The sequence below is a fragment of the Rhamphochromis sp. 'chilingali' genome (genome assembly GCF_963969265.1).
Source record: "Rhamphochromis sp. 'chilingali' genome assembly, chromosome: 15".
Classification (NCBI taxonomy): Eukaryota; Metazoa; Chordata; class Actinopteri; order Cichliformes; family Cichlidae; genus Rhamphochromis; species Rhamphochromis sp. 'chilingali'.
In genome coordinates this window covers 8,668,701-8,693,990 of record NC_137942.1, presented here as the reverse complement: position 1 = coordinate 8,693,990, position 25,290 = coordinate 8,668,701, and the positions used below count along the sequence as shown (strand labels likewise).

The 25,290-nt window shown below is 40.4% G+C and overlaps 2 protein-coding genes across 4 annotated transcripts; both read left to right on the top strand.

Annotated features, from left to right (window-relative positions):
- Positions 1-384: 384 nt before the first annotated feature.
- On the top strand, positions 385-5,880 carry LOC308410768 (frizzled-2-like). The gene has a single exon (XM_080904361.1). It carries the CDS (start codon positions 567-569, stop codon positions 2,202-2,204), a length of 1,638 nt encoding a protein of 545 aa, XP_080760487.1. The 5' UTR covers positions 385-566; the 3' UTR covers positions 2,205-5,880.
- A 6,052-nt stretch (positions 5,881-11,932) lies between these two features.
- On the top strand, positions 11,933-24,294 carry mylk5 (myosin, light chain kinase 5). 3 transcript variants are annotated; one of them, XM_080905103.1, is made up of 18 exons: positions 11,933-12,190; positions 16,442-16,579; positions 17,720-17,851; positions 18,081-18,233; positions 18,400-18,582; positions 19,045-19,080; positions 20,059-20,186; positions 20,292-20,445; positions 20,525-20,836; positions 20,933-21,035; positions 21,436-21,639; positions 21,722-21,939; positions 22,023-22,146; positions 22,355-22,507; positions 22,588-22,717; positions 22,808-22,895; positions 22,981-23,121; positions 23,277-24,294. In XM_080905103.1, the coding sequence occupies exons 1-18, from the start codon at positions 12,178-12,180 to the stop codon at positions 23,480-23,482; spliced, it is 2,616 nt and encodes an 871-aa protein (XP_080761229.1). In that variant the 5' UTR covers positions 11,933-12,177; the 3' UTR covers positions 23,483-24,294. The 3 variants fall into 3 exon arrangements, with proteins under 3 accessions (XP_080761229.1, XP_080761231.1, XP_080761230.1); XM_080905105.1 differs by having other exon boundaries at positions 11,933-12,195; XM_080905104.1 differs by lacking the exon at positions 11,933-12,190 and adding an exon at positions 16,226-16,287.
- The last annotated feature ends 996 nt before the right edge of the window (positions 24,295-25,290 follow it).

Here is a 25,290-nt window from a genome sequence, read left to right as displayed (position 1 = left end):
AATAAGCCTGATAGAGAATCAGCCCTGCTGCCTCCACAGTGAAGAATGGAGTAGGTGAAATGGATTGTCCATGATAATAATACATGTGTTCAGTCACCACCTGTCACTTCCTGACTCAAATGTCTCCAGAGTCTCTGGCTCTGATGCCACAGATGCCATTGAAACTGCATAGATTGTCTGCCTTCAACCTTCAACCAAAGCTACGATTATGATTATGATGCTGATTGTTACTGATGATGGTGTTGGTGCGGGTGTTAGGCATTAAAGCAAAAATATCTGAGACTCGAGTATTTTCCTTCAAAATCATATTGGGATTTTATTTTGAAAGATTGTACCGGATGTTGTGGCGTATTTCTCACTAACGCTGGCCCGAAGGGAATTTGAGTATTTAGAAGAGAAAAAAGTCAGCCAGCAGTGTTTAAGCAGAGACTAAGCAACAAAGAGAGGAGCAACTTTGCCCCCCTATAGAGACTTACTGTTACTGGAGAACTGATAATACGAAGGAGCTCACTAGATAAATTTACAGCGACTTTATCAGGCTGTAGTTGATACTTAAACTTGGGAAGATGCGTTTTTGCAAAACTTTTTTTTTTGCGGTCCTGCTGCCCCTGCTGATATCAGCACAGTATCAAGGCGACAACGGAATAGTTGTCCCGGAACATGGATTTTGTCAGCCGATTTCGATACCTCTGTGCACGGACATTGCTTATAACCAAACCATCATGCCCAATTTAGTGGGTCATTCCAACCAGGAGGACGCAGGGCTCGAAGTGCACCAGTTTTACCCGCTCGTGAAGGTACAGTGCTCGCCAGAGTTGAAATTCTTCCTGTGTTCCATGTATGCGCCTGTTTGTACAGTTTTGGAAAAGGCCATTCCTCCATGCAGATCGATTTGTGAGAGGGCCAAGCAGGGCTGCGAGGCTCTTATGAACAAGTTTGGCTTTCAGTGGCCGGACCGATTGCGCTGCGAAAACTTCCCTGTGCTGGGAGATGGACAAATCTGCGTGGGCCAAAATGACTCCTCCACTGCCACCGTCCCTCCGGTTATATCTGTTCCAGGAACGTCGGATGTCTCCATAATCCCCCCACGTGGAAGGCCATTCCATTGCCCGTCTGTTCTTAAAGTTCCCCCATATTTGAATTATAAATTTTTAGAAGAGAAGGACTGTGCCGCTCCCTGTGAGTCATCTAGGAGCGGTGGGAAAATGTTTTTCAGTGATAAAGAAATTCATTTCTCGCGCATATGGATTCTAGTTTGGTCTGTGCTTTGTTGTGCATCTACGTTATTCACAGTAACCACTTATTTAGTTGACATGCAACGCTTCAGATACCCAGAGCGGCCCATCATCTTCTTGTCTGGCTGTTACACTATGGTCTCCATTGCCTACATAGCAGGCTTCTTCCTCGGTGATAGGGTGGCGTGCAATGACAGCTTCACCCCTGATGGCTATAAGACCATAGTCCAAGGCACCAAAAAAGAAGGCTGTACTATCCTCTTCATGATGCTCTATTTCTTCAGCATGGCCAGCTCCATATGGTGGGTCATTCTATCGCTCACCTGGTTCCTGGCTGCAGGTATGAAATGGGGCCACGAGGCCATTGAAGCTAACTCTCAGTATTTTCACCTGGCAGCCTGGGCAGTGCCAGCTGTCAAGACCATTAGCATCCTGGCCATTGGGCAGATTGAAGGTGATGTGCTCAGCGGAGTCTGCTTTGTGAGTCTCAGCAACCTGGATCCTCTGCGGGGCTTTGTTTTGGCCCCTCTCTTCATTTATCTTTTCATCGGCACCTCTTTCTTGCTGGCTGGCTTTGTGTCACTGTTCAGAATCCGCACCATCATGAAACACGATGGCACCAAGACGGAGAAGCTGGAGCGATTAATGGTACGGATCGGGGTGTTCAGCGTGCTCTACACGGTACCTGCCACCATTGTTATTGCATGCTTCTTCTATGAGCAGGCCTTTCGGCCCCACTGGGAGCACAGCTGGGTCAGCCACAACTGCAGGAGCCTGGCCATTCCCTGCCCTATGCATCCTGGACCCCACATGACACCAGACTTCACCGTCTTCATGATCAAATATCTGATGACTCTGATAGTGGGCATCACCTCTGGTTTCTGGATCTGGTCTGGAAAGACTCTGAACTCCTGGCATAAGTTTTACACAAGGCTGACAAATGGCAAACACGGAGAGACCACTGTGTAGAGTGAAAGCACATGAGTGTTGCTGGGATTATTATTTGTTTTATTATCTATACCTCATGTCATAGGTAAGTAGCACAGTGAGTAGCTGTAGCATTTGTGTTTGCCTCAGCTTTCTAGTCCCACTTGCATGCCAAACTGAGGGTTGGATTTTGAGAAAAACACAAGCTGGATAAACACAGACTGAACCTGACTGTGTGAACAAATAACAATCATGGCTATGGATGCCATGTGCTGATTGCTCTCCTCACCTTCTCTGGTTCCTTTCTTAAAGCCTCCATAAACTCTGGGGAGTGATGATCCAGCAGACAATAGAACACAGACTGAATGACTGATTTGAATTTTTTTGAACTCTTGCAAAAACATTTCATGTACAGTTTTACAAAATTGTAAATAGTATTTGTAAAAACGCAACATTATATTATTGTATTTAAAAAGTAAATACTTTACCTTATCTGCTAGTGTACTCAAACTAAGTAATTTTGCACTGTATGAATGCCACAAGCCCAGACAAAGACATGTCTGTTTTTTGTTCTTTTTGCGTTTTCTTTTCTGTTAATTTGTGATTATAGATTAGAACATTGTGTTGTTATCCTTAATTTACGGAAAACATGTGCAGAGTCTCTGCAGAATTTACAGATATCAACTCATGACTATGAATTTTGAACTTGTGGTTAGACAGGAACATCATGCTTTGTGTGAGGTTTTTTTTCTCATCTTTCTGCTCTTATATGTGTTCAGTATTGTTTTAACAATTAAACCCTGTTGTTAACGTGTGATTTTCTTTAATTCAAGCACAGCCACATTGTTTTCTCAAGGGGTGAGGGTTGTATCACACCTGAACATCTGTTGCCTCAGACTGACGGGCAACAGTTAAAGTGATTATTGAACACAGAATTATCCCCCAGGGAAATACAAGGAATCCACGTACGTTGAGCCTGTCAGTATAAACACAATTCGCCTGTTAATCACTTACTCTGTCAGTAAATTGTAAAATATTGAACATCTGGGGAGGGGGGGGGGGTTGTGCCTAAGCAACTAATGCCACCATGTAAGAATGCAGCAGGGAACATCTTTACACATGTACATTAACATTGCGTTCGAGTGCTGAACAACAACAAGAAACTTTTTTTTCTTGCCTGTTGTGTAAACTAATGGGAATCTTCTGGCAAGCCAAGCCTGTGCTGTTGCATAGGTGTGAAAATGTTCCCGCTTGTGCGGTCGGTGAAGGCGGAAGAAAAATATTCATTTGCTGTTGTTACTTCTCTGGACTCTCTGTGTATTGTAGCAAGTTGGAATCCCCCAAGCTGCTTATGGCTGAAACTCAATCGTCTCTGCAGTGATGTCATGAAGTAGATGGATGTGTAAGAGAAAGCTGATCCCTGTGCCTCAGAGCAGAAGCTCTTGGCTAGAGGCATGCATATAGTGTATGCATATAGTATATACTGTTAGTGAGTGAGTGAGTTAGTCTGCACCTCTCTGGATAATATTCTAATTTGAGTTACCTTTTCGACTTATATCACGACCAATGGGTTGTTATATTTATTTGATGTTTGTCTTTTTTATATCCTCACCAAGGGTTTAATAAAGACGGGTTGTAATAACAGATGGGTAAGAGTGATTAAAGGTAAGAACAGAGACTCTAAGGGGGGAAAACCATAAATCTACCTGCCTCCTCTATTCTGCCCTTTTACACCCTCTATGTCTCCACCCTCCCTGCCTCTCTCCGCTCAGATGAATGGGGGGAATGTGAGTGAGTCAGTGGAGCAGTGCTGGGCCTTTGCCTAGTGACAGACAGTCTCCTGTGCTGCTCACTTCAAAGTGCCGCTGAAACCTGACAAGCTTCATGTAAACAGTACTGGCTGGCCCGAAGGCCCACTTCCTGCGCTATACTCAGCTTAATGGCTGGCTTGTTTGGCTTTGCACTGAAGCAGAGAAACGAATGAAGTGTGAGAGAATGAAGAGAGGCGGTATGTGGGTGGGGTCCCAGTGGTGAAGAGAGTGAGATTGTTTTAGGATTTAGGGGAGGAGGGATTTGGAGAGCCTGATGGAAAATTCAGAATTATTTGCTTTTGTCTTGCAGAGAGAGAAAAAAAAAACAAAGAGAGAAAGAAAATGAGAATCCAAATGAGGAGAGACATAATTGTGATTTGGCAAATATTCTGAGAACAAAAACCTTTGATCGCAAACCATCAAAACTAAATAGAATCAGATGCTGCTCCTAGTAACTTGTCCCACAAAAATAAATTGTAAAATATACTCTGTGAGTAAGTCTTTAATGTTTTCTATGCCCAGTGACCTATCTGGGGTAGTTCAATACAGATTCTACTTGGTGAACTTCACAATCTCTATCCATGGAGAGAACAGTTTAAAAATGTGAAGCATTAGTTGGAGTTTTATGCCTAAAACTTTAACTTTATGCATAAAACTGTTAATATTATCTACGCAAGCGCTGGTAACTATCCAGAGTAAATTCGGCTCTTTAATGTTGTTTCCACGTTTCTCGGAAGCTGCAGTCTCATGTTGTTGGTCTCTGATCTTAAATCTTGCATGCAGTTGGTTCCAGCTTGCTTGGGGGCAAGAAGGGACAAGTCAAGGATCATGAAGACAGGAAGAATGTTTCTAGAGTTGATATTATGGTGTCGCTCCTATTAGACGAAGGTCTAGGCATGTCGGAAAAGGATCGTGTTGTTAGTCAGTGTTCTCACAGGTTCTGTAGATCCATCTTTTGAGCATGCTCTAATGTACTATGAACATTTTCTTAGCTTGTAACTTTTTATCCAGCCTGTGAAAGTGCTTCAACCAGACAAAGGACTAAGAAAAAGAGGAAAATGGTTAGAAAAAAAGGAAAGGAAGAAAAAGGGATCCAGACATGTAGTAAGCCTGTTTCTAATCAAATCTTGGCACAAAATCAAGAAGGAACCCATGCTCAGAAGGCTGGATTAGTTGCAGTCATACATTATCCTAACCATAGGAGAGTAGCTGAGGTTTTCCAGAGCACATACTCTATCTATTTGTCTTATATTGCCTTGAAGTCTCAAGAGGACATGCCATATGTTCTTTCTCCTCATGCCATTTGCTTTCAGAGTGGAATCAAGTGTAACAAATTGGCAGAAATATGATGGTTTAAATGTGTATTTCAGCTTCTGACTTTGATTCAGGGCTTCCAGCCATAAAGGGTCACCGTAAAGAGGTGTCTTTCTTTTGGTCGTCATTAAAATCATTTTCTAATTGCTGACTTTTTTCCCCCTCATTGTTACCTCACAAGCCATGATATTTGAAGAACTACATTACTTAGTACAAATAACTTTGCTGATTTAAAAAAAAGTAATTTAAAATATCCATTTACTTTAATATTAATATGGTTATTACACCACCCACAACCATGGATTGAAAAGTGAAAGGCTGTGGCACCCACGATGTGGGACGGAGAGATTTTGCCGGTCTTTCCTCCCTACTGCTGTTAGACTCTACAACATGGTCTCTGCAGAGGACCACACACAAAAATCTCATACACATTTGTAACTCTCACCCTGTTTCCTGGATGTGCAATTTTCCCTATGTAACAAAGTATTTTATTCTATTTGTATAGTACTTATCCTACTGTATATAGTGTTCTTTCTATTTTGTATAGTATGTTATTCTGTTTATCTTATTCTATTATATTATTTTTCTCTTAATTTTTTACTGCTCTTGTACTTCTGCCGTGACCAAAAATTTCCCATGTGTGGAACTAATAAAGGTTTCTTTTATCTCATCAGTGAAAGGAGATGATAATGGGGTCTGTAGGCATACATCATTTCTAACAAGATGTCCAGCTCTTCTTATTAGCGATCACTACACTTTGTTGGTTTCCAAATCGCATTGATTTGGTGAACACAGTTAAAACTAGAAAGTGTACCGGCCTTTACTTTCTCGTTGGCTGATTTTTATTGACATGTATCTATGTGCTATTGTATGCTCATAAGCGCACAGACAATGCAAAGGTGGCTTTGACAAGAATTCAAACATAAACTGTTGACACTGACACTGGGATGTTGGGGGAGTTTATTTAGTCCCCTGCCTTCAAGGACAAGGGTGCAGAATCAGTGTAGAAAGTAGGGGAGTGGCTCAGAGCCTTTCCAGCTGCCGAGCAGAGAGGTGCCGACAGCTGCATGACTGATATTTTGGGAGCCTGCAGTAGGCCTGGGATAATAATGGTCTTGATTGGGAGGAGTGTGTTTGAAGTAAAAGGATTGGTTAATGTGCATCTAGACACCACACTGTGTACACAACCATGTCTCTCTCATAAACTGTCAGAATGATGGTACAAGTAGCAAATGATAACACACACAGTGTTAGGGACTAAAGCACAAGTTTTTCTGCTACTGTGTTGTGTTTTTTTTCCCACAGCTGAACATATTTATTTTTGTAAAGTTGCAAATTTCAATGTTATGGAGACTATGAATGTACTCACAATGTATGCACACGATAAAGCCCAAAAATATAAATTTGTGTTACAAAACTTGTGGTCCTGTCGCCAGGCAGACAGCTTTACACAGATATAGACAGGGCCCACACCACTTAGAGCTTTAAAAACCAACAATAAAATCTGAACATCAAATCTAAAACTAACAGGTAACTACTGAAATCGTGCAAAGGACTGGTGTAATGTGGTCGCTCCTTTTGTGTTAAAAGCCGTTGGAGCATCATTCAGAGTTGACTGCAGTCTGTGTATGGTATGGTAACTGATGCCTGAGTAAAGTGCGTTGCAGTAATCAATTCTAGAAGAAATAAGATCACGAGTGACCTTCTTTAAATAGGACTGCAACAGGAATGGTACAATTTTTGATTTCTGTCAAAACTGAATGAAACAGGACATCATGATATGTCATCATCAACATCATATCTTCAAATTGCAAGCCTCTTTGCAAATATTTTCGAGACATTGACCAGAGCTATGGGAGGAAGGTGCAGTTATGATTGTTTCATTTTTTTTAGTCATTCAGCTTAAGGAAGTTTTTAGACGTCCAGATTCTAACTTCTTCTACACAAGACCTAATGTATAAGTTATCAATAGTACCAGGTTGAAACATAGAGTTGTGGATTGTTTGCATAGCAATGAAAATCTATACTGTGTTTCTGAAGCATTCGTCCAACCAGAAGTATGTAGGTTGTTTAAAAAATGGAGGATCAAAGACAGATCCCTGGGGGACTCTGTAAGAAAATAGTGCATCAAAAGAAGAGGCATCACTGATCCTTACGGAGAATGACCTGCTAGAAAGATATGAAATGAACCAATCCAGCGCTAGATCACTGATGCCAACAGTTTTTTCAAATGGCTCACTAACATATTGTGATCTGCAGTATCAAAAGCTCAGATAAAATCAAGCAGAATTAAGACACAACCAGCCCAGAGTCAGATGTGAGCAGCAGATTATTAGAGACCTTGACAAGAGCTGTTATCATGTAAGTGAAGCCCAGACTGAATATATAATATATATAAGATAAAAGTGGCAGTTTGAACCCATCAAGTTTTAAATGATTGAGTCTGGCCCAGAAAGTGTCAAAGGTGCTGATAAAACCAAGTCCAGCGGCAGAAGGAAAACTCTTCATCCAGCTATGCAAGTAAAAGAGGTGACTAAAGAGTTCAGAGCCTCTAGTTATGACAGAAATGGTGCCAGACAAAACACACATCCTTCCCAAGCTTTCTATGGCAGTGGTTAAAGACTCTAGATCATGCTGACAGAGATAATCAAGACAAGAAGTCATTTAATCTAATAGAGCTCAGTCTTTAGAGAGAGGAGAGAGCTCTGGGAGTGGGTATTTTTATGTCACTTCCTTTGCTTCCATGGAGTCAGCCATTTTTTTGGATGCTGCGACAGCCAGCCAAACAGTATTATAGAGACCTCCAGCATGCACTATTGCCTCGTTATTTATTTATTTTTCTATTTTAAAAGCTCTTATCTGTTTCACACACAGATAAATATCAACGTTTCTGTGCTGGAAAGTTCTCTGTGCCTTAAAACCACAAGTGATACACATTTACAGACCGCTTCCCATAGCAGCAGTTCACAGGGTATCACCAAGAAGTGGGTTTAAAAGTAAAAGAGATTAAAGATTCTTCAAATTGATATCCTTCAAATTCATTAGAAGTTGAGCGAGCTCTGCAGTACGGGCCCCTGGAAAAAAATCACTACGACTATCAAACCATGCTGATGTGATGTTATAGCTTTGTTACTCTGAAAAGATGACGTCACTTGAAAAAGTGTGCTTTCAACATCTCTCTGGAACACAGGCTTTTCACTATGTTAGTGTCACAGGACAAGCCTCTAGTCTGACACAGCGCTCACCTATCTTGTTATGAATGTAAAGATGCTGCTAGATACTCTGGAATGAACTTTTAGTGTCAACTCCATACTTACAATTTCACTGTATTAATTATCTTATTTTGGAACTGCTATCCGATCAGTCTTCTCACCTCTTATAGTTTAAGAATAGAGCAATCACAAATATGACTTGTTCTTTTTTGGTATTTAAGCTTCTTTTTGTTCCATGTCTTGCAAAAACACTTGAGGCAGTTTAGTCCTATTCAGCAGGGGGCTACGGTGAGTCTAAAAAGCCACATAATGCAACAGCTGTTGAAGTAATCGCAGCTTTTAATTGACAGGTCAATTAACCCCCTACAGATAATTCACAAGGCAGCAAAATCACTCTTATTGACCCATTAATAAAACATGGCAGCACTCTGAGCACCTGCATCTAAAGATAAACTAAATTTATTGAAGAGAATGAGATGGCAATACTCTAATCTAATCTGTTACTCTCTCATGAGCCTCAGTAGGGCCTCAGGCTTCAATGACGACTTCTTGAGTCGGCTCCTCTCTGGCGAGTGCCGCCCCCCTTATTTTAATGGAGGCCCTCCTAACAACTCTTTCTGAGGAATTTACAGCCTTGGCCGATTCTCACTCCAGCCCAGGGCTGGGAAGGTGGGGTGGAAGTCATGCTGTGGCCTTGTACCAAAAGAGCCAGCAATGGAAATGTAAAGGCAGGGTGGCAGCAGAGCTTGAACATGAATGTTTCTGTGCTACTTAACTCAAAAATCAGCCACACAGGGGTCCACGTGTATTTAATACATCAATGATAGAAAAGAAATACATGAAATAACATCGATGTCCACCTTAAGTCTCCAAGAACTGTAAGGGTAAATGCTAAGATACAAAAAACCAAAAAGATTGCAATTTAGACCCTCTCAAGTATACAGCTTTTGATGCCAGTCAGTCCAATATGTGAAAAGGAAGGGATACTTTTAAACCTTAAAGCACAAAACAAGCATATTTTGAGCCTCACAGCTGAAGTTAATTCTTTCACTGTACATGTGTTCACTATTGTGCTTGTGAATATGTGAGTAAATCTGTGTGAATGAGTGGCTGTTGGAAGGCTCCAGTTCTGTAGGTTCTCTCTGTAATTTCACTCTCTGCTCAGCATAATCACTTCCATGTGGGCCCTCTCCAACAACAGAGTGTTGAAGGGGCCCGTTGCAAAGGTGGGAGTGAAACGCAGACACATATGGGCTCACAAATGTTTTCACACATAAGATTGTCAAGTCCCGTCTCACCGAAGTGTCAGACAGCAGAGAAGATTTGGCCTCCATTTGCTTGAGCGTCGCTGTAGTTATTTGTGGTTTAAGTTGTTCGTATATAAACAGATACAGAAAATAGATATTTTTTTCTTTGACATATAAAACCACAAATGCTGGGTGTCTCAGACCAACTCAGATAAAATCTTAGTATTCCAGTCTTTCAATTTGTGAAATTGCAGGAAGTCATTTGCCAGTTTATGCTCATTAGCAATTTCCTTTAGCGGTATTAAGAAATTTTGTGGTTTTCTTTTGCATCCTGTTAGTTTTTTGTGGTGGCTTCTGCCACACAAGTTAAATCATTGTCCAGGAATGCCCTGAGGGCTGCTGAGGACCACTCACGGACAATGTGTGAAACCAACAGAGCAGAAAACAACAGGGCCTTCTGCACAGCAGGGTCAGCATGTAAGGATACCTCTGCTCAACATATTTCCTGTGGAGATTATTGTTATGTGCAAAAACTCCTGCTAGGAGACCAAATATTTTAGGGTACATGTCAAAATATGTAAAGAGTAAAAATACTCCTGATATCACAAGATTAAACCCTTTTATTTAGTGATTGGTTCATGGATAATTTTATAAATTTTTGGTGAATACCACCCCCTGCTGTTCATACACCGCTACAAAACAGAAGTCAAAATTAACCAACAGTTAAAACATGATGAAATTGTCTATCTGCAGCAAATTAGACAGCCATTTAGTGCCCTGTTAATTTGACCAACCATCTCAGCCATGGGCAAAAAATGAAAATCAATAAAATTTTAAAAGATAATTTATTAGTACAGTGATCATAAAAAAAACAAAGACATAAAACAGTGCTATGACCCACTTACAAAAAGGGATAAAACACACAGTCCAAGGCCAGGACCAGCGATGCCACAAGTCAGTTACACTTCACACACCAACAACTTTAACAGGGAACAGCAGTTTTTCTACAAGACCCACCACCCTGTAAGTAGTAGGCTGGCAATCACCCCGACCTCAGCAAACCAACTCTGCCTTTAGGCTAGGGCGTATAGTAGGCCTTGGCCTGCACACAGAGAAAAAATGTACTCAATTGCATCTTAATTGTATAATTCAGACGGCAGCAGACCAGAGTGTGAGTTTAATCAAATACACCTGCCTTAAATGAGCACAACCCAATCATAGCCACTGGCTCACAACAACTGTGACACACAAAACCACTCTCAAACTAGGCCCATTTCCCACAGCAAATATAGACGTGAGGTAATATAAGCAATAGTCCACTATGTTACAGCCCACTGGGAGAGAAGAATAGAAAAATAAAATGTCCATCTGAAGAAGTACCACCACACAGTCAGTTACATGAATATTTAGACAATGACATTTTTTTTGTTTGAGTATTGTAATTGGACACTGGGCTGATGAACAGTTTGATGGCCAGGTGAGGCACATTCCCTCATTATTCAAAGACAAATTAAATGGATAAATGATCTGGAGTTGATTCCAAATATTGGACTTGCATTTGATATCTTTTAACTGGAATGTTCAATATAAGGTTTAGAGAAATGCTGATGCAACAACAACAACAACAACAAAAAAGCCAAATAAACCTATCAGAGAGACAGCAAAAAGCAGCAAAAAGCAAACCCCACAGCATGGAAAACTGCGGGCAGATTGACGCACAAATAAGCAGAAACTGCAGGTGGCTGCAGTAAAGGCCTCGCTGAGCATCTCAAAGGAAAAAACGTATTTGGTGATGTCCATGGATTTTAAACTTCAGGTAGTCATTGACTCCAGATCAGTTTCAATCAGTTACGAAAACCAGTCCTTATAGTTAATTCTCCAATTACATTTAAGCCTCTAACAAGGGTGGGGAGGGTATGAAAATGGCTTTAATTCATAACAAGTTAATGCAGTGTTAAAACTCTAAAGATGAAAGACTCTGTGGTTTAAAATCAACTATGGTGAATTGTGTCAGTGTGCAAATCCTCATATGGATCTGACTGTGTACTTACATGTAAGGTCAACTAATAATAGCAACGCCGACAATTCAAAACGGAAGCTTGTAGTGCTTGAGGAAATGTAGTCCACCTCTAGATGGCGCCAGTGTTCTCATTCAGTCAAAAGGATGGCGAAAGGAAGTGGCATCTGTTAGTAGCAATGACTGTAGAAAACACAACAGCAAAGAGGTGTTAACAGCTGAGCATGACTTTCCGAGTTTCTCTAGAAGACGGTTGGGTTATTATTTATTAATTCTTTAAATGCGTTTCCGGGCTTTGGCAAGTCAAAGGAAGATACAAGTAACCCCATACATGCCGCCAATATGCCGAGCTTTGCTGGAAGAGTGAGCTACTACTGCTAGACATGATGACTTTGAATCAGCTGAAGACAGAAGATGTTAAAATCAGGTGATGTAGGTTCGGGTATTTTTCAGTCAAGTCTGTTATTAGAATCCAAAGAAAATGTCTTGGATTTTTCATTTTATGGTGAGCGGATGATATGGCTGACCAGGTCAACTTAAACTTAAAAATACAGCCTAATTCTCTGTATGATAGTCAATAATAATAACAATAATAATAATAATTATAAAAAGATTAAACAAATGTAAGAAAACAAAGTATAGAAAGTTTATGATGGAGTGCCAAGAGAGGAACTGTGGTACTCTACTATATGAGGAAGTCAGGGGTGACAGAGAAGTACTGTAGTTGAGGGTGGTGCGGATCTGCTTAATGACATATTGGTGAGGTGTGCATTTCATGATAAAATAGTTTAAGGGCATGCGATTACATCAGTGGTTGGTTCTTAGCCCCTGCTTGTTTGTAATGCTATATGGATAGATAGGATAACAGATGGGTCTCGTTGGACAGATGACACTGTAATCAGTAGTGAGAGTAGGGAGCAGGTGAAAGACAGCCTGAGATGTTGGACATAGTGGAGGTAGATCAGAATCAGAAGACTTTATTTATCCCCAAGGGGCAATTAACAAACAACAGAGCAGCATAACATTGAAGATAAGGACAATAAGAACAGGCAATAAGAGTGAAATAATAAATACACAGAATATACAGTATATACCGTTTTAAAATTAAACTGACTGAAAAGTGAATAAAGTGTTGGTAGTAGAAGAGGGTAGTTTATGTTTCTGGTGTGGGAAATGATCTTATCGGCTGGAGTTAAAAAGCAGAGTGGCTTTGGGGACAAATGTGGCTCTGCTCCTCTCAGTCCTGCAGGAAATGCAGCAGTGGTGTCGCCCAGAGGGGAGCCATTGAAATGCGGGTGAAGAATGTGAGAGATTTTGGCTTCCTGTCTAAGGGCCTGTTGGCTGAAAACCTGTGCCAGAGTTCTGACAGGCAGGCCAATGATTTTAGAGCACACTGATGCAGTGTGCTGCAGTCTGTTCTTGTTCTGAAGGCTGAGGAAGTGAGTTTAAAGAATTTAAAGCAAGTGAGGTGAACAAAGGCAGTTTAAGTCGTTGGAGATGAGTGTCTTGGGTCATTTGTGACAGAAGGATAGCAGCAGGAGTAAAAGGGAAGGTTTTTAAGATGCTAGTGAGACCTACTGTGATGTATGGTTTTGAGATGGTGGCACTGACAAAAAAAAATATAGGAGACTGGAGGTAGCAGAGTTGAATTTACAAAGATTTTGGTTGGGAGTATCCAGAATGCACAAGATTAGAAATGAGTACTTTACAGGAACAACTCAGGTTGAGCAGTTTGGAGACAGAAGATAGTGAGGCAAGGCTGAGATGGTCTGGGCATGTACTGTGGAGGCATCGTAGACATATATTGGGCTATTTATGTTATAAATGGTGCTGCCAGGCAGGAGGAAAAGAGGAATATCATAGAGAATATTCATGGACATAGTGATGGAGCTCGGTGAGCTGATGTGGAGAAGCCTGGAGGGGGCAGCAGAAAGTAGAAGATAAGAAAATAAATAAAGGTTAGGTTCCAGATTTGGGAAACTCTTCTTTTCCCTTAATTTTTACACAAATAGTTGGCATCTACAGAGCACCCCCTGGTGCTCCTCCTTACCATTATTTATATAGCAACTGCTGCAGAATTATGTATTTCTGTAGTGATCTGGAGTTGTAATGAAAGCCAAGGTGTGGATGTGTTTACTGTAGATTCTTCCTTGGTAGCAGCTTCCTTGGTTGAAAAGTGACTTGAGTAGTGTTAAATGCACTTGAGAAAGCAAAGAATGTAAAACAATATCATCTATTGAAATCATAATGTTATATTCTAGGTCTTTTGTTCACTAGGTGATTTAAAAATGCTATATGATGATTCAGCAATAAAGCATAAAATAGAAGCATGAAAATTAGCCATTGAGGAACTTGTGTAAATGAAAAGGATCTAAACTTCATCGGATTGATCCAGTGGGTTTTCCTATCTTACATTCTTTTTCTGACGCTATGCTTCGTGTGAAAAGAAGCCTTTGTTTACTTTTTCATTTTAAATTATGAGGCCAAGGTTTTCTTCTCACCGGCAATGCACCCGTTTCACTTTTTAAGCATGTCAAAGATTTTCATCTGTAGATGAAATAGTTTTGACTGTGCTGTGACCATCTCCACTTTTCATCTTTGTCTGTCTTACGTAAGTCTTAGTCCGAGGAGGTGAGCGGGGCTTCTCCGTGCACAACAAGAGCTGTATGCATCAACTTAACATATACGCATAATATCCACTCTATGTAATATACAGATCCAATAGTAGGACAGTCAATGAGAAAATGTTTAGAGATGTCTGAAGCCCAAGATCTGGGGTTCTAGGTATCATTTGTACATACAATGACCTCAATTTATTTATTTATTTTAAAAAGGTCCCTAATAAATTATGTTACTTGCATTGACTTGCATTGGCACGAGTGAAGACACTGTGAGACAAATGCAGCACAATCATTCTGTTTCCTTTTTAATGAGCAGCCCTGTAGCTAGAGAGTTTGTGCCAACTTTCTGTGCGTGTTTTGTCTTTGATGTCACGTCTTATTAAACGCTTTATGTCCGACCTTATTAGATACTATTTCTGTCATACTGTGCAAGGTTGTTCAGCCGTGGTGATTTGTTTCTGTACTGCGACATTCCTTTTCAGTATTGCAGTAGTTGTTAGCTTCACCTGGAGACGTTGCAGACCCTGGGTGAATAACTTAAACTTTCATTCAGTGTGTGTCACTATGTAGAAATTCCCTGGTACCCAGGGAATTACAATAGTAAGGCAGTCAGGTTCTGGGTGTGTTGCCTGACTGACTAAAAAGGCGAAAATAGTTTCCAGCAAATGTAGCTTAACAATGTAAATGGGTCTAATCTGTCTTACCTGAACTTTTGTATGTTATTATTAACCTGCTGAGGCAATTTTGTGTTGAATTTCAGTGGTTTCATCCCAACCCAGGCTTTAGAGCCAAAACTAGGCCTGGATCGTTATGCTATTTAAAAAAAATCTTAATAAAAGCAACAACAACAGTAATAAGAATACGATTTTTTCAGACATTGGGCTTTTAACATGTGTAATAATGTCTTTGTTCTAAAAAATCCCAACAAGGATGTCTGTGTTGGCAGCTTTTTGGTAAACGAGATAGGAATTCTCCCACGGAAACTAAAACAAGCCCCTTGCAGTCCCTTTTTGTGTGATCATTGATGTGGAATTTGGGAAGCTGGGATGGGGGTGGAGTGGAGAGAGATGTTATCACCACTTCAGCAGGTTTCTGTAGAATTCTCTGACTATCAATCCAGCATTTGTAGTGTAGTTAATTCACCTAATTGAAACTGCTACACCAAGATGCACTCGTGTTGATAATTGTTGTTTACTTGTGGCTGAAACCTGTAATAAATAATACAAATTTCATTCAACCTGGCAGAGAGCACTGCTGTTCTCCGTTGAGATGAATGCCTCAAACATGTATGTTTTACCAAGAACAGTTCTCCTGCACAGACGTCTCCTGGTTACTATATTAGCACGTGGAAGTCAAAGTGACGCTGCTGCCGTTCAAAAAGGCCATCGTTCTTGTGTTGGGATATATTGTACCAGGGGAAGGGGCTCAGATTTGACTGTTGCTACAGTCAGAGGATTTAGAGTCCGCAGGGATGAAGTAAACCTTTGCAATGGTGATGTCACTGGCATCACAAAGTTCAGTTGTAGCATTGATAAGTGAGAAAGCAAACAGAGAAACCGATGAACAAGACTGCATTCACCAAACAGAACACAAAGCGACCTTTGCCTGGATAGGTAGATAAGTCCCCCTCATTCGCTCCCACTCTCCCGCTTTATATCGTTCCATGTTTAAATGTAGTGTTTACAAGGCATGACAAAAAGGAGTCCGAGTAGTGGGTTTTTGCTGTTACAGTGATTTTGAAAGCATATGAGACGTCCGCCGCGCCTGATATGGCCAAAGTGAAACAACATGATTTGTCATGTAGGTGGAGCTAGATGTAGATAATAGGAGGGTGAGTAAAAGGGACTAGAACGTGCAGTAAAGTGTGAGGACTGAGGGCAGAACTTCAGTGGTTTAGCACAGGGTGAGAGGGACACACAGAGGCTTGTTAATTTTATGAAAAAGATAGTGAGCAAGCCACAGAGGCCAACACCACAGTGACAGAGAGAGGAAGTTTGATAATCAGTTTGAGGCATGACTTTGTAATTCTTTTTTCATTTGTTGGTTTCCTGAAACAGACATGAATAGTGATGGCAGCAAACAGCGTTTTGTGTCGACCTTTAAAATGCGCATCAAGGCCCCCGGTCCATCACCTGCACCTGAGAACGGGCCAGGAGTTGTCGGCACAAGGACCTCAGTAAAATGTACTGATGCAGGTAAGAGCTGCTTTCAAGAAGAAAACACACAACTGGTGACATTTATGGATGTCAGCGTTTGAACAGGCAAGTCTGAGCACGGCAGTACTTCTTGATAACAAGTTGGCGACCATCCAGAGCGGACTCCAACATATTCTTTAATATTCACTTGTAAAAACAGATTGTTTGCCTAAACTAATAGCGCTCACGCATGCAACACAAACAGTTTGCTACACTTAAAATTAATATTCAGTTTCATGTTTATTTTGAGTTTAGCCGTCCAGTAGTGTGCTTGTTTATTGACTTGGAAGCCTTTCACTTTCATGTCAGCCCACAGCTGACATCTCATTTCCTATGTCCTCAAAATTTTGTTTTTTTGTTATAACCAGCAAGTCACATGTGCTGTATTTCTCATGGTCATTAGTTTGCTCTTCCATATTTCCATATATTATATGTCGCTGTTGCTTCCATGTCATCGATCTGTTGGGCAAATGGCAACTTTGTACAAAACCTTCAAAGTCAAAATCAAGTCAAAAGTTCAGGAACAGGCATGTCTTTGGCTGCTGTTCAAATTAAAGGTTTTAAAGAGTGTCAAGTGAAATATAGAGTTACTAAAATTAATCTTTCCACTAAACTAACAACACATACCAGCTATTTGATAAAATAGCTGCTATGAGCCACCTCTGAGCGTGTCTGTGTGCAGAAGTGTTGCTCAGAGTTGTTGCAGCATTCAGTTCCTTTTCAGAAACACCAGTGTGCTAACTGAACCATTCAGTACTGTAAACACTGGTTAAAGGTTCATAGAAAAGCACCGTTTTGTTAAATCATAACTAGTATGCTGTATATGGGTTTACAATGGGCAATAATATGTGGTTCTTCTTTCTAGGTTTCTAAGTTACACTGCCTAAGAAACGACCTGGGAGTCTGTAATGACATGAAATTGTGTATTACTACTTTATGCTCCACGTTTCAAGCAGTAATTCACCTTGGGGCAAATTAGGGTCCCTTGCTTAATTTAAACACTTTTTTGTTAAACTGTAACTAGTGTACTGTATATGGGCAAAAATGCAGTTCTAAGGATAGATTACATAATTTAATACAATAAGACTTTGTCACTTTTGTATTAATTGTATTGTAATTCTGTATCTCCTCCAAATCCAGGGTCTAAACATCTGGATCCACCTGTCTTCATACAGCCTCTGGAGGACTGCTGTGTAGATGAAGGGACTGACATTAGGTTACGTGGAGTTCTCAAAGGAAGTCGACCGATCAAAATATCGTGGCTGCACAATGGTGAGAAGAGACAGTTTACAATGCATCTCAGTTTACACTGCATATACTTTTCAGCTGTGGGTGTGGTCAACCAAAGAACGCTAAAGAGCAGATAATTATTCAAAACAAACATGTTTTTGACTTTCTGTTTTTTATGCATTCAATTAAAAATGCCACATAGAGAATCAAGAAGCCAAAAGTAGTGCAAGAGCATGCTGATGGGTTGCTTGTTTACCTCACCTGTTGGCAGGTGAAGTGGCCCGTTTCGGGAAGGCTTCCTTCAATGGCAGGGAGGCCAGTTTTGTTGTGAGGGAGTGCTTACCAGAAGACGCCGGTGCCTACACCTGCTTGGCAGAAAGCAGCGCAGGGAAGACATCTTGCAGTGCTGCTGTGGTTGTAAGAGGTGAGCAACTGGGAACTCATGAAATATTCAGCTAATTGGACAATTTACCTCTTGCAACTTTAAGTCTACAATAAATGGAACGTTCAGTGTGTTCATTACTCAAAACAAAGCCAGAGTTTTATTTCTGATGTAGTCTCTTCTCGTTTTTCTCTTCTGACCAAATTAGACTTTGAAAGTATCTGTGGCGTGCAGAATCGCGCTTTAAAGACTCCCACTTCTCCATCCAAAAGTGTAATGGGAAATGGAACGTTACCGCAGACTCCAAAAGATGAGCTACACAAATTCAAAGGATCTATTTGTATGTCTCCTACAGGCTCTGATAGGCAGAGCCCAGTCTCATCTCCAAAAGGTAAACCAGAATTATTTGATTAGACAGTGCTGGTTAATTTCTAGTCAAAAAACAAATGTAAATTAATTCCCATTTAATGAACTATAGTTAGCACAGATATAATGCAATTTCTTCTTTTCTCTTGCACACTGATCGGTTTCTTAGTATAGAAACAGTACTGATGTGTTTTGATGTACAATTTCTTGGCCTCTGTTTCAGTTTCTTCAGGAAATCCATGTTATGTTTATAAAAGGAAACGCACTTCCAGTCCTTGTGTGATTGGCCGTTAGGCAAAACATATATAACACAATTATGCAGCTCTCCGATACACCCACTGAAATTTCTCTGTACCAAGTATACACCATGTAGGGTAGTGGATAGAGCAAAGTACAGTAAAATAGTGCAAACTGATAGCCATACATAGAAGAGCCACACCTCTATCCTTCTGGCTAAAACCTACCTGCACCTGATCTGTCTTTGCAGAAGTCGTCCCAAAGAAGCGAGCCAACTCAAGGATAGGTGAGAAAAACGCTCTTTTTTTTTTTCTTTTTTTTTCCCACATACTGAGAAATTTACCCACCTCTCCAGCATCCATGTGCTTCTTATTAAGTGCTTGATAACTTCTTCTGTCTGCTGTTATTTTTCTTCTATGAAAAAATGTGACTTATTGTAGAGTTTGTTTGTGCGTAGGCGGATCTGTTGCTGGAGCTGTACTTTCTTCATGTCACCTTTGGTCTCATAATGCTCTCCTTACGCTTTAATGTGCTCTACTGAGTTGACTGAATCAACCTTAGGGTTTAGGCTGCAAAAGCAAATATGTGAAATACTCCCATAATGAGGTCTGGTTGTTTATTTTGAGAGCACAGGACATTTCATCATTTATTCATGGTTTTTATTTTTAGGAATGAAATATTGGCTTGTAATGGCAACAGCTTGTATTCAGAAGGTAAAACTGTGCACATTAAAGCCACTTAAACTTAATATTATCAGATCTACTTTAGTCAAATTCACCATTCTGACGCCACAAGATTTGAATATTGACAGCGAGAGAGATGACATGACTTCAGCTCATATATGGATTTTTTTGTGTGTGTGTGCAGCACAAAGCAGGGCAGATTATAATCCCTGGATACTGTATAATGTATGGCTATAAAAACATTTTCTCTTTACTTCCTTTAAGGGTAAACAGCTGGGAATGTGTATTTTCAAAAAGCTGGTGAAATATTTCAACAAACTTGATTACACAAAGACTTGTTGTCCTTGTGGGCGATAGGTCATCTGTATTGCATTGTGTTTTCACTTGAGGCACAAGGTCCTGCTAAATACCATAATAAGAAGGGTATCAGTTAGCTATTTCTTAGTCTTTATCTCATGCTCACACACATTAGTTTTCAGGCATTCAGCAGATATTTTTAACCCTATTGTGAACTGAGGAAGTGCAGATGCTGCAGTTCACTTTGAGTCACTTTTCTCATTTTTTTATTTTTTATTTGGCAGGCCGATCGTTATGTTTTGAAAACCCACCGCAGCACGTGGAGGTGAAGGTGGGACAAAGCGCCAGGCTGACGTGTAGTTTTACTGGAAGCCCTCCTGTAGCATCTTGTTGGATCAGAAACAAAGAACAGGTGCAGTAATAAAAAGGATAAATAGCAAAAACAAGACATCTGCTTCTGCCATCTCAAATGTATTTGACTCCACATTATATCTATTTTTCCTGTTTTTCTGTGCAGATAGTGGACGGCTTAGAGCTAAGGACAGAAAATACTAATCGGAGTAGTACGCTGGTTATAGAAGAGGCTAAACCCCAGCACACAGGTCGCTACACCATTGTAGTAAAAGACCGAAAGAGCTCAGCAGAACACACAATCACCCTTTCTGTTATAGGTGAGTCTATTCTAAAGAGTCAGAACCAAATCAAGTAAAGCAGTTCCTTGGAGACTTATTTTAATCATCCTCCCACCAGAGAGACCACAACCTCCTGCCTCCAGTCCAGTGATCTCCCTTGTCTCCTCATCCAGTCTTGTGCTATCCTGGTCAGGCCCCTGCTATGATGGCGGCAGTGCCATCCTTGGTTATGTCGTTGAAGTAAATAACCAAGGAAGTGCTGAGCCTGAGGTTTGGAGAGAGCTAACAAGCGAGTGTAAGAGTACCTCATACAAAGTTTGTTCTGGGCTTCAGCCACAACAGGAACACTGCTTCAGAGTAAAGGCCTATAACGTAGTAGGACTAAGCGAGCCAGGCCCAGTGTCACCAGTGGTGAGAATGGAGGAAAGAGGTGAGGTGATACTGGGATTTTGACAGCACATTTGTAATAAAGGCAGGTATAATAAGCATTAGATTAAAGCTGTTGTGGCTGTGTGCATACATTCAGACAAGATAAAAGAAGAAGAAGCCCCTCAGATGTATACCACTGTGTCTGTTGACTCTTCCCACAAAGTTACGGAACACTACGATATGCAGGAGAAACTTGGAATGTGAGTATCAGATATGTCAAATCCCAATTTTCCAATAATAATCTTTCCAAGTAGAAACAAGAAGTTTGTCAGAAACTATAATTACAACAAGTTGAGAACGTTTTGACATTTCCAATTCCAAGGAAGTGTGTGAGTGGGAATTCCAGGTTGAAATTCTGCCAAGAAAATAAAAATGCTTTCAAGTAGAGGCATGCATTCCAGCTTGAAAACACCTGTAGTCGTGTTTTATCCATGACAAGGAATGTACGGTGACGTTACCGTATTAGTGATAGGTGAACAAGAATCAGATGGAAATCAGCCATTAACATGAACTACTTATTGTGATAGGCCATGATGGTGTAACCATTAACTATTCATTCCTAATATCCAGAGATAGAAATGACTAAACTTTCTTCATAAGGGGAAAATTTGGGATGGTGTACAAGCTCATCCACAAAGAGACAGGACGTGTGTGCGCTGGGAAGTTCTACAAAGGACGCCGTGCCAAGGAGAGGGAAGCCGCTCGTAAGGAAATAGAGCTGATGAATTACCTCCACCACCCCAAACTGGTTCAGTGTCTGGCAGCATATGATCACAAGTCTGAAATGGTCATGGTGATGGAGTTGTAAGTATCCTTATCAGAGCAAAAGGCAAAGCAAAATTCCTAGTATTTTCTGGTGTGTCACTGCTGTTTTGTTTGTCTGCAGTATTGCAGGTGGCGAACTCTTTGAACGTATTGTGGATGACAACTTTGAGCACACGGAGCCTTCAAGTGTGCACTACATGCAGCAGATCCTGGAGGGGATTGCCTACATGCATCAGCAAAACATTGTCCATCTGGACCTCAAACCTGAAAACATCGTATGTGTTGACACCACAGGCACCTCCATAAAGATCATCGACTTTGGCTTAGCCAGTAGAATAGGTATGTGGAACAATACTCTACTTTTATGCTTGTCTACCTCGTGTGCGTCTTAATACCTACATTATGGGATTTCCATTGAACAGATCAAAACACACCTCTGAAGGTGATGCACGGGACTCCAGAATTTGTGGCCCCGGAAGTGATCAACTATGAGCCTGTGGGTTTGGGGACTGATATGTGGAGCATTGGGGTGATCTGCTACATACTGTGAGTCTAACTGTCTCTTTCTATATTCAAGAGATAGTTTAGTATTTTTCAAACAAGATTTTTGTCTAAAATTCTTTAGCTCATACAATCAAAACTGAAATTTAGAGTTTTAGCCTTATTGTGCCACCTAGTGGGTATAGATTGAAACCACATGTAAAGGATGTATATTCAACACTAATCTTCTCCACTTTTTTTCTGTGGTTTCCAGGCTCAGTGGGGAATCTCCGTTCCAGGGAAACAGTGATGCAGAGACCCTGGCCTTGGTCACAGCTGCTCAGTGGGAGTTTGACGAGGAGAGCTTTGACGAGATAACAGAGGAGGCTAAAAATTTCATAAGCTCCCTGCTCAGCAAAGACCTGAGGTGATTTCATAGATTTACAACTGTAAAGTACCCTACTTTACCTCCTTACTTAACCATCTGTAACTGTAATTGTTGATCAGGCGTAGGATGACCTGTGAACAGGCCCTTGCCCATCCCTGGATGGCAGCATTTAAGTCTAAAGAGCTCACTCTCACCAAGAGTCTGTCCAAAGAGAAGATGAAGAGGTTTTTGGCTAGACAGAAGTGGAAGGTAAGCACCAAATTACTCTTTATTTATTTATTTATTTATTATTTAAAATTTAAAATGTACATTTTGTTCTCATACACATTTGTCTCATAGAAAGCTGGCAAGGCCATGTTAGCACTGAAGAGAATGGCTCTGCTCTCTAAGGCGGAAGGCTCTGCATCTCCTACAACTCCTGGAGGAGGTGAAAATCTTGCATACCTTTACTCATCACATTGCACGCATTTTGGTTTAGTGGGTTTCCCATCTTATTGATATATATCTCCTAGAATCACCCCTGAGCCCAGAGGCAGAGGAAGCGTTGACCTCCCTGGAGCTTAAGCTGCAGGAACCCCCGGTGTTCACAAAGAGGTTGAAAGACCGGACTGTAACTCAGGGATCCAGTGCCCGTCTCTCGTGTCACCTCACAGGTACAAAGCAACTTCTTATCTTGGATTCAAGTCAGACTTACTGTAGCAGGCTTGAAAATTCAATCTTGAACATGTAAAAACATCTTTTCTTTGATAGCGTTTCAAAAGTTGTGTTCTTTTCCCTCCTGATCTCACATTTCTGTTTATCTTGCCAGGTTACCCTGACCCGGAGGTGCTGTGGCTGTGTGGTGATGAGCCTATTGAGGAGTCCCCCACTGTGCAAATAGAGTATGAGGAAGATGGCCAGTGTACGCTGGTTCTAGCCAAAGTTGGCCCAGAGGACGGCAATGTGTATACCTGTAGGGCCACTAATGACCACGGGGAGGCATTTTGCTCAGCCAAATTAACTGTCCAAAAATAGATTCATCATATCATAGTGTGTATGCAGAAATAACAAGTATAAGTAGAATTTTCTTGTTGCCTTGACCAGCTGTGTTGTACATTGTTGTTTGTGGCTTCTGATGAGTCAAATAAATATTGTTACAGAGTTACGTACATAGATTTATATTTTTATGGCATTCAGATATGGCTTCCACGCTATGTTGAAAATGATGTTTTTACGTAAAACCATGAATCTGTCTGTTATATTGGCTCATTGTGAAGATTCCCCTTCAGCCCTATCAGTTTGTAATTGCGATTTCCATTCTGAAAAGCAGGCGGGTCTGAAAATATCCTGATTAATTTGCATTGTGAACATTCAAATTGCAATTCCAAAGCGTCCCATTAAAAAAAACTTACAATAAATGTTATTTATAGCCTAAGCCTAATTCAATGCTTAGTGCCAAAGAGCTTTATTTTCGTTTCTAAATTAAACCACTCTTGCACAAAATCTCATGTTCTTTTAGTGAAATGCACCTAGATAGGTTTATTTTGACAGGGTCCAACATACTCCTACATAGTACATTAATCGAATCAATTGAGGAGATTACGAATGCTATAGATCAGAAACAGTATGCAGCTGGAGTATTTCTGGATCTCAAGAAAGCATTCGACACAATCAATCATGACATATTAATTAATAAACTGGAACGGTATGGGATTAGGGGGGTTGTACTGCAATGGGTGAAAAATTATTTAAGTGACCGGAAACAATTTGTGAAGCTGGGTGTCCATTCCTCATCATGCTTGGACATTGCTTGTGGTGTTCCACAAGGCTCTGTACTGGGTCCAAAATTATTTATTATTTATATAAATGATATTTGTAAGGCATCTGATATATTAAAATTAGTATTATTTGCAGATGACACAAATATTTTTTGTTCTGGGGGGAATCTAAAGGAGCTGCTGGATACAATTACTTCAGAAATGTGCAAAATTAAAAAATGGTTTAACAGGAACAAACTATCGCTAAATCAAAGTAAAACTAAAATTATCTTATTTGGGAATTCCCTTAGAAATGCACAAGTGCAGATTCATGTAGATGGTGTGGAAATTGAAAGAGTACTTGAACATAAGTTTCTTGGTGTGATTATAGATGATAAATTAAACTGGAAGTCTCATATAAATCATATACATAACAAAATTTCAAGAAGTGTCTCAATCTTGAGTAAAGTAAAACACATTCTGGACCACAAATCACTCCACATTCTCTATTGTTCCCTGATTGCACCGTATTTGAATTACTGTGCAGAGGTTTGGGGCAATACTTACAAATGTTCGCTATCATCAATCTTTATATTACAAAAAAGGGCCATAAGGATAATCCATAAAACTGGTTACAGAGATCATACAAATCCACTATTCTTAAAATCAAAAATTCTAAAATTCACAGATCTGGTTCATTTTCTCACAGCACAAATTATATATAAAGCAATAAATAACCTGCTTCCTGACAATATTCTAAAAATGTTTTCTAAAAGGGAACGGGGATACAATTTGAGGGGGGAATTAAATTTAAAACATCCTCGTATCCGTACAACATTAAAAAGTTTTTGCATCTCTGTGTGTGGAGTGAAGCTGTGGAACAGACTAAGTAAAGATATGAAGCAATGTCCAAGCATGGCGCAGTTTAAAAAGCGGTTTAAGGATATGGTTTTTACAGGGTACAGGGAAAAGGTAGAGATTTGATAGGGTGTTCTTGTCTAATATTTTCATGTGTGTGCGCATGCACGGGTTTGTTGGTATGGGTATATATGTATGTGTATATGTATGTATGTATGTGTATATATA

Excerpts from the sequence above, each read along its gene's own strand:
- LOC308410768 (XM_080904361.1), top strand. The coding sequence starts at position 567 with ATGCGTTTTTGCAAAACTTTTTTTTTTGCGGTCCTGCTGCCCCTGCTG.
- mylk5 (XM_080905103.1), top strand. Across the intron at positions 22,896-22,980 it reads TCCTACAACTCCTGGAGGAG|AATCACCCCTGAGCCCAGAG; the intron begins GTGAAAATCTTG and ends TATATCTCCTAG. Across the intron at positions 23,122-23,276 it reads TCTCTCGTGTCACCTCACAG|GTTACCCTGACCCGGAGGTG; the intron begins GTACAAAGCAAC and ends TTATCTTGCCAG.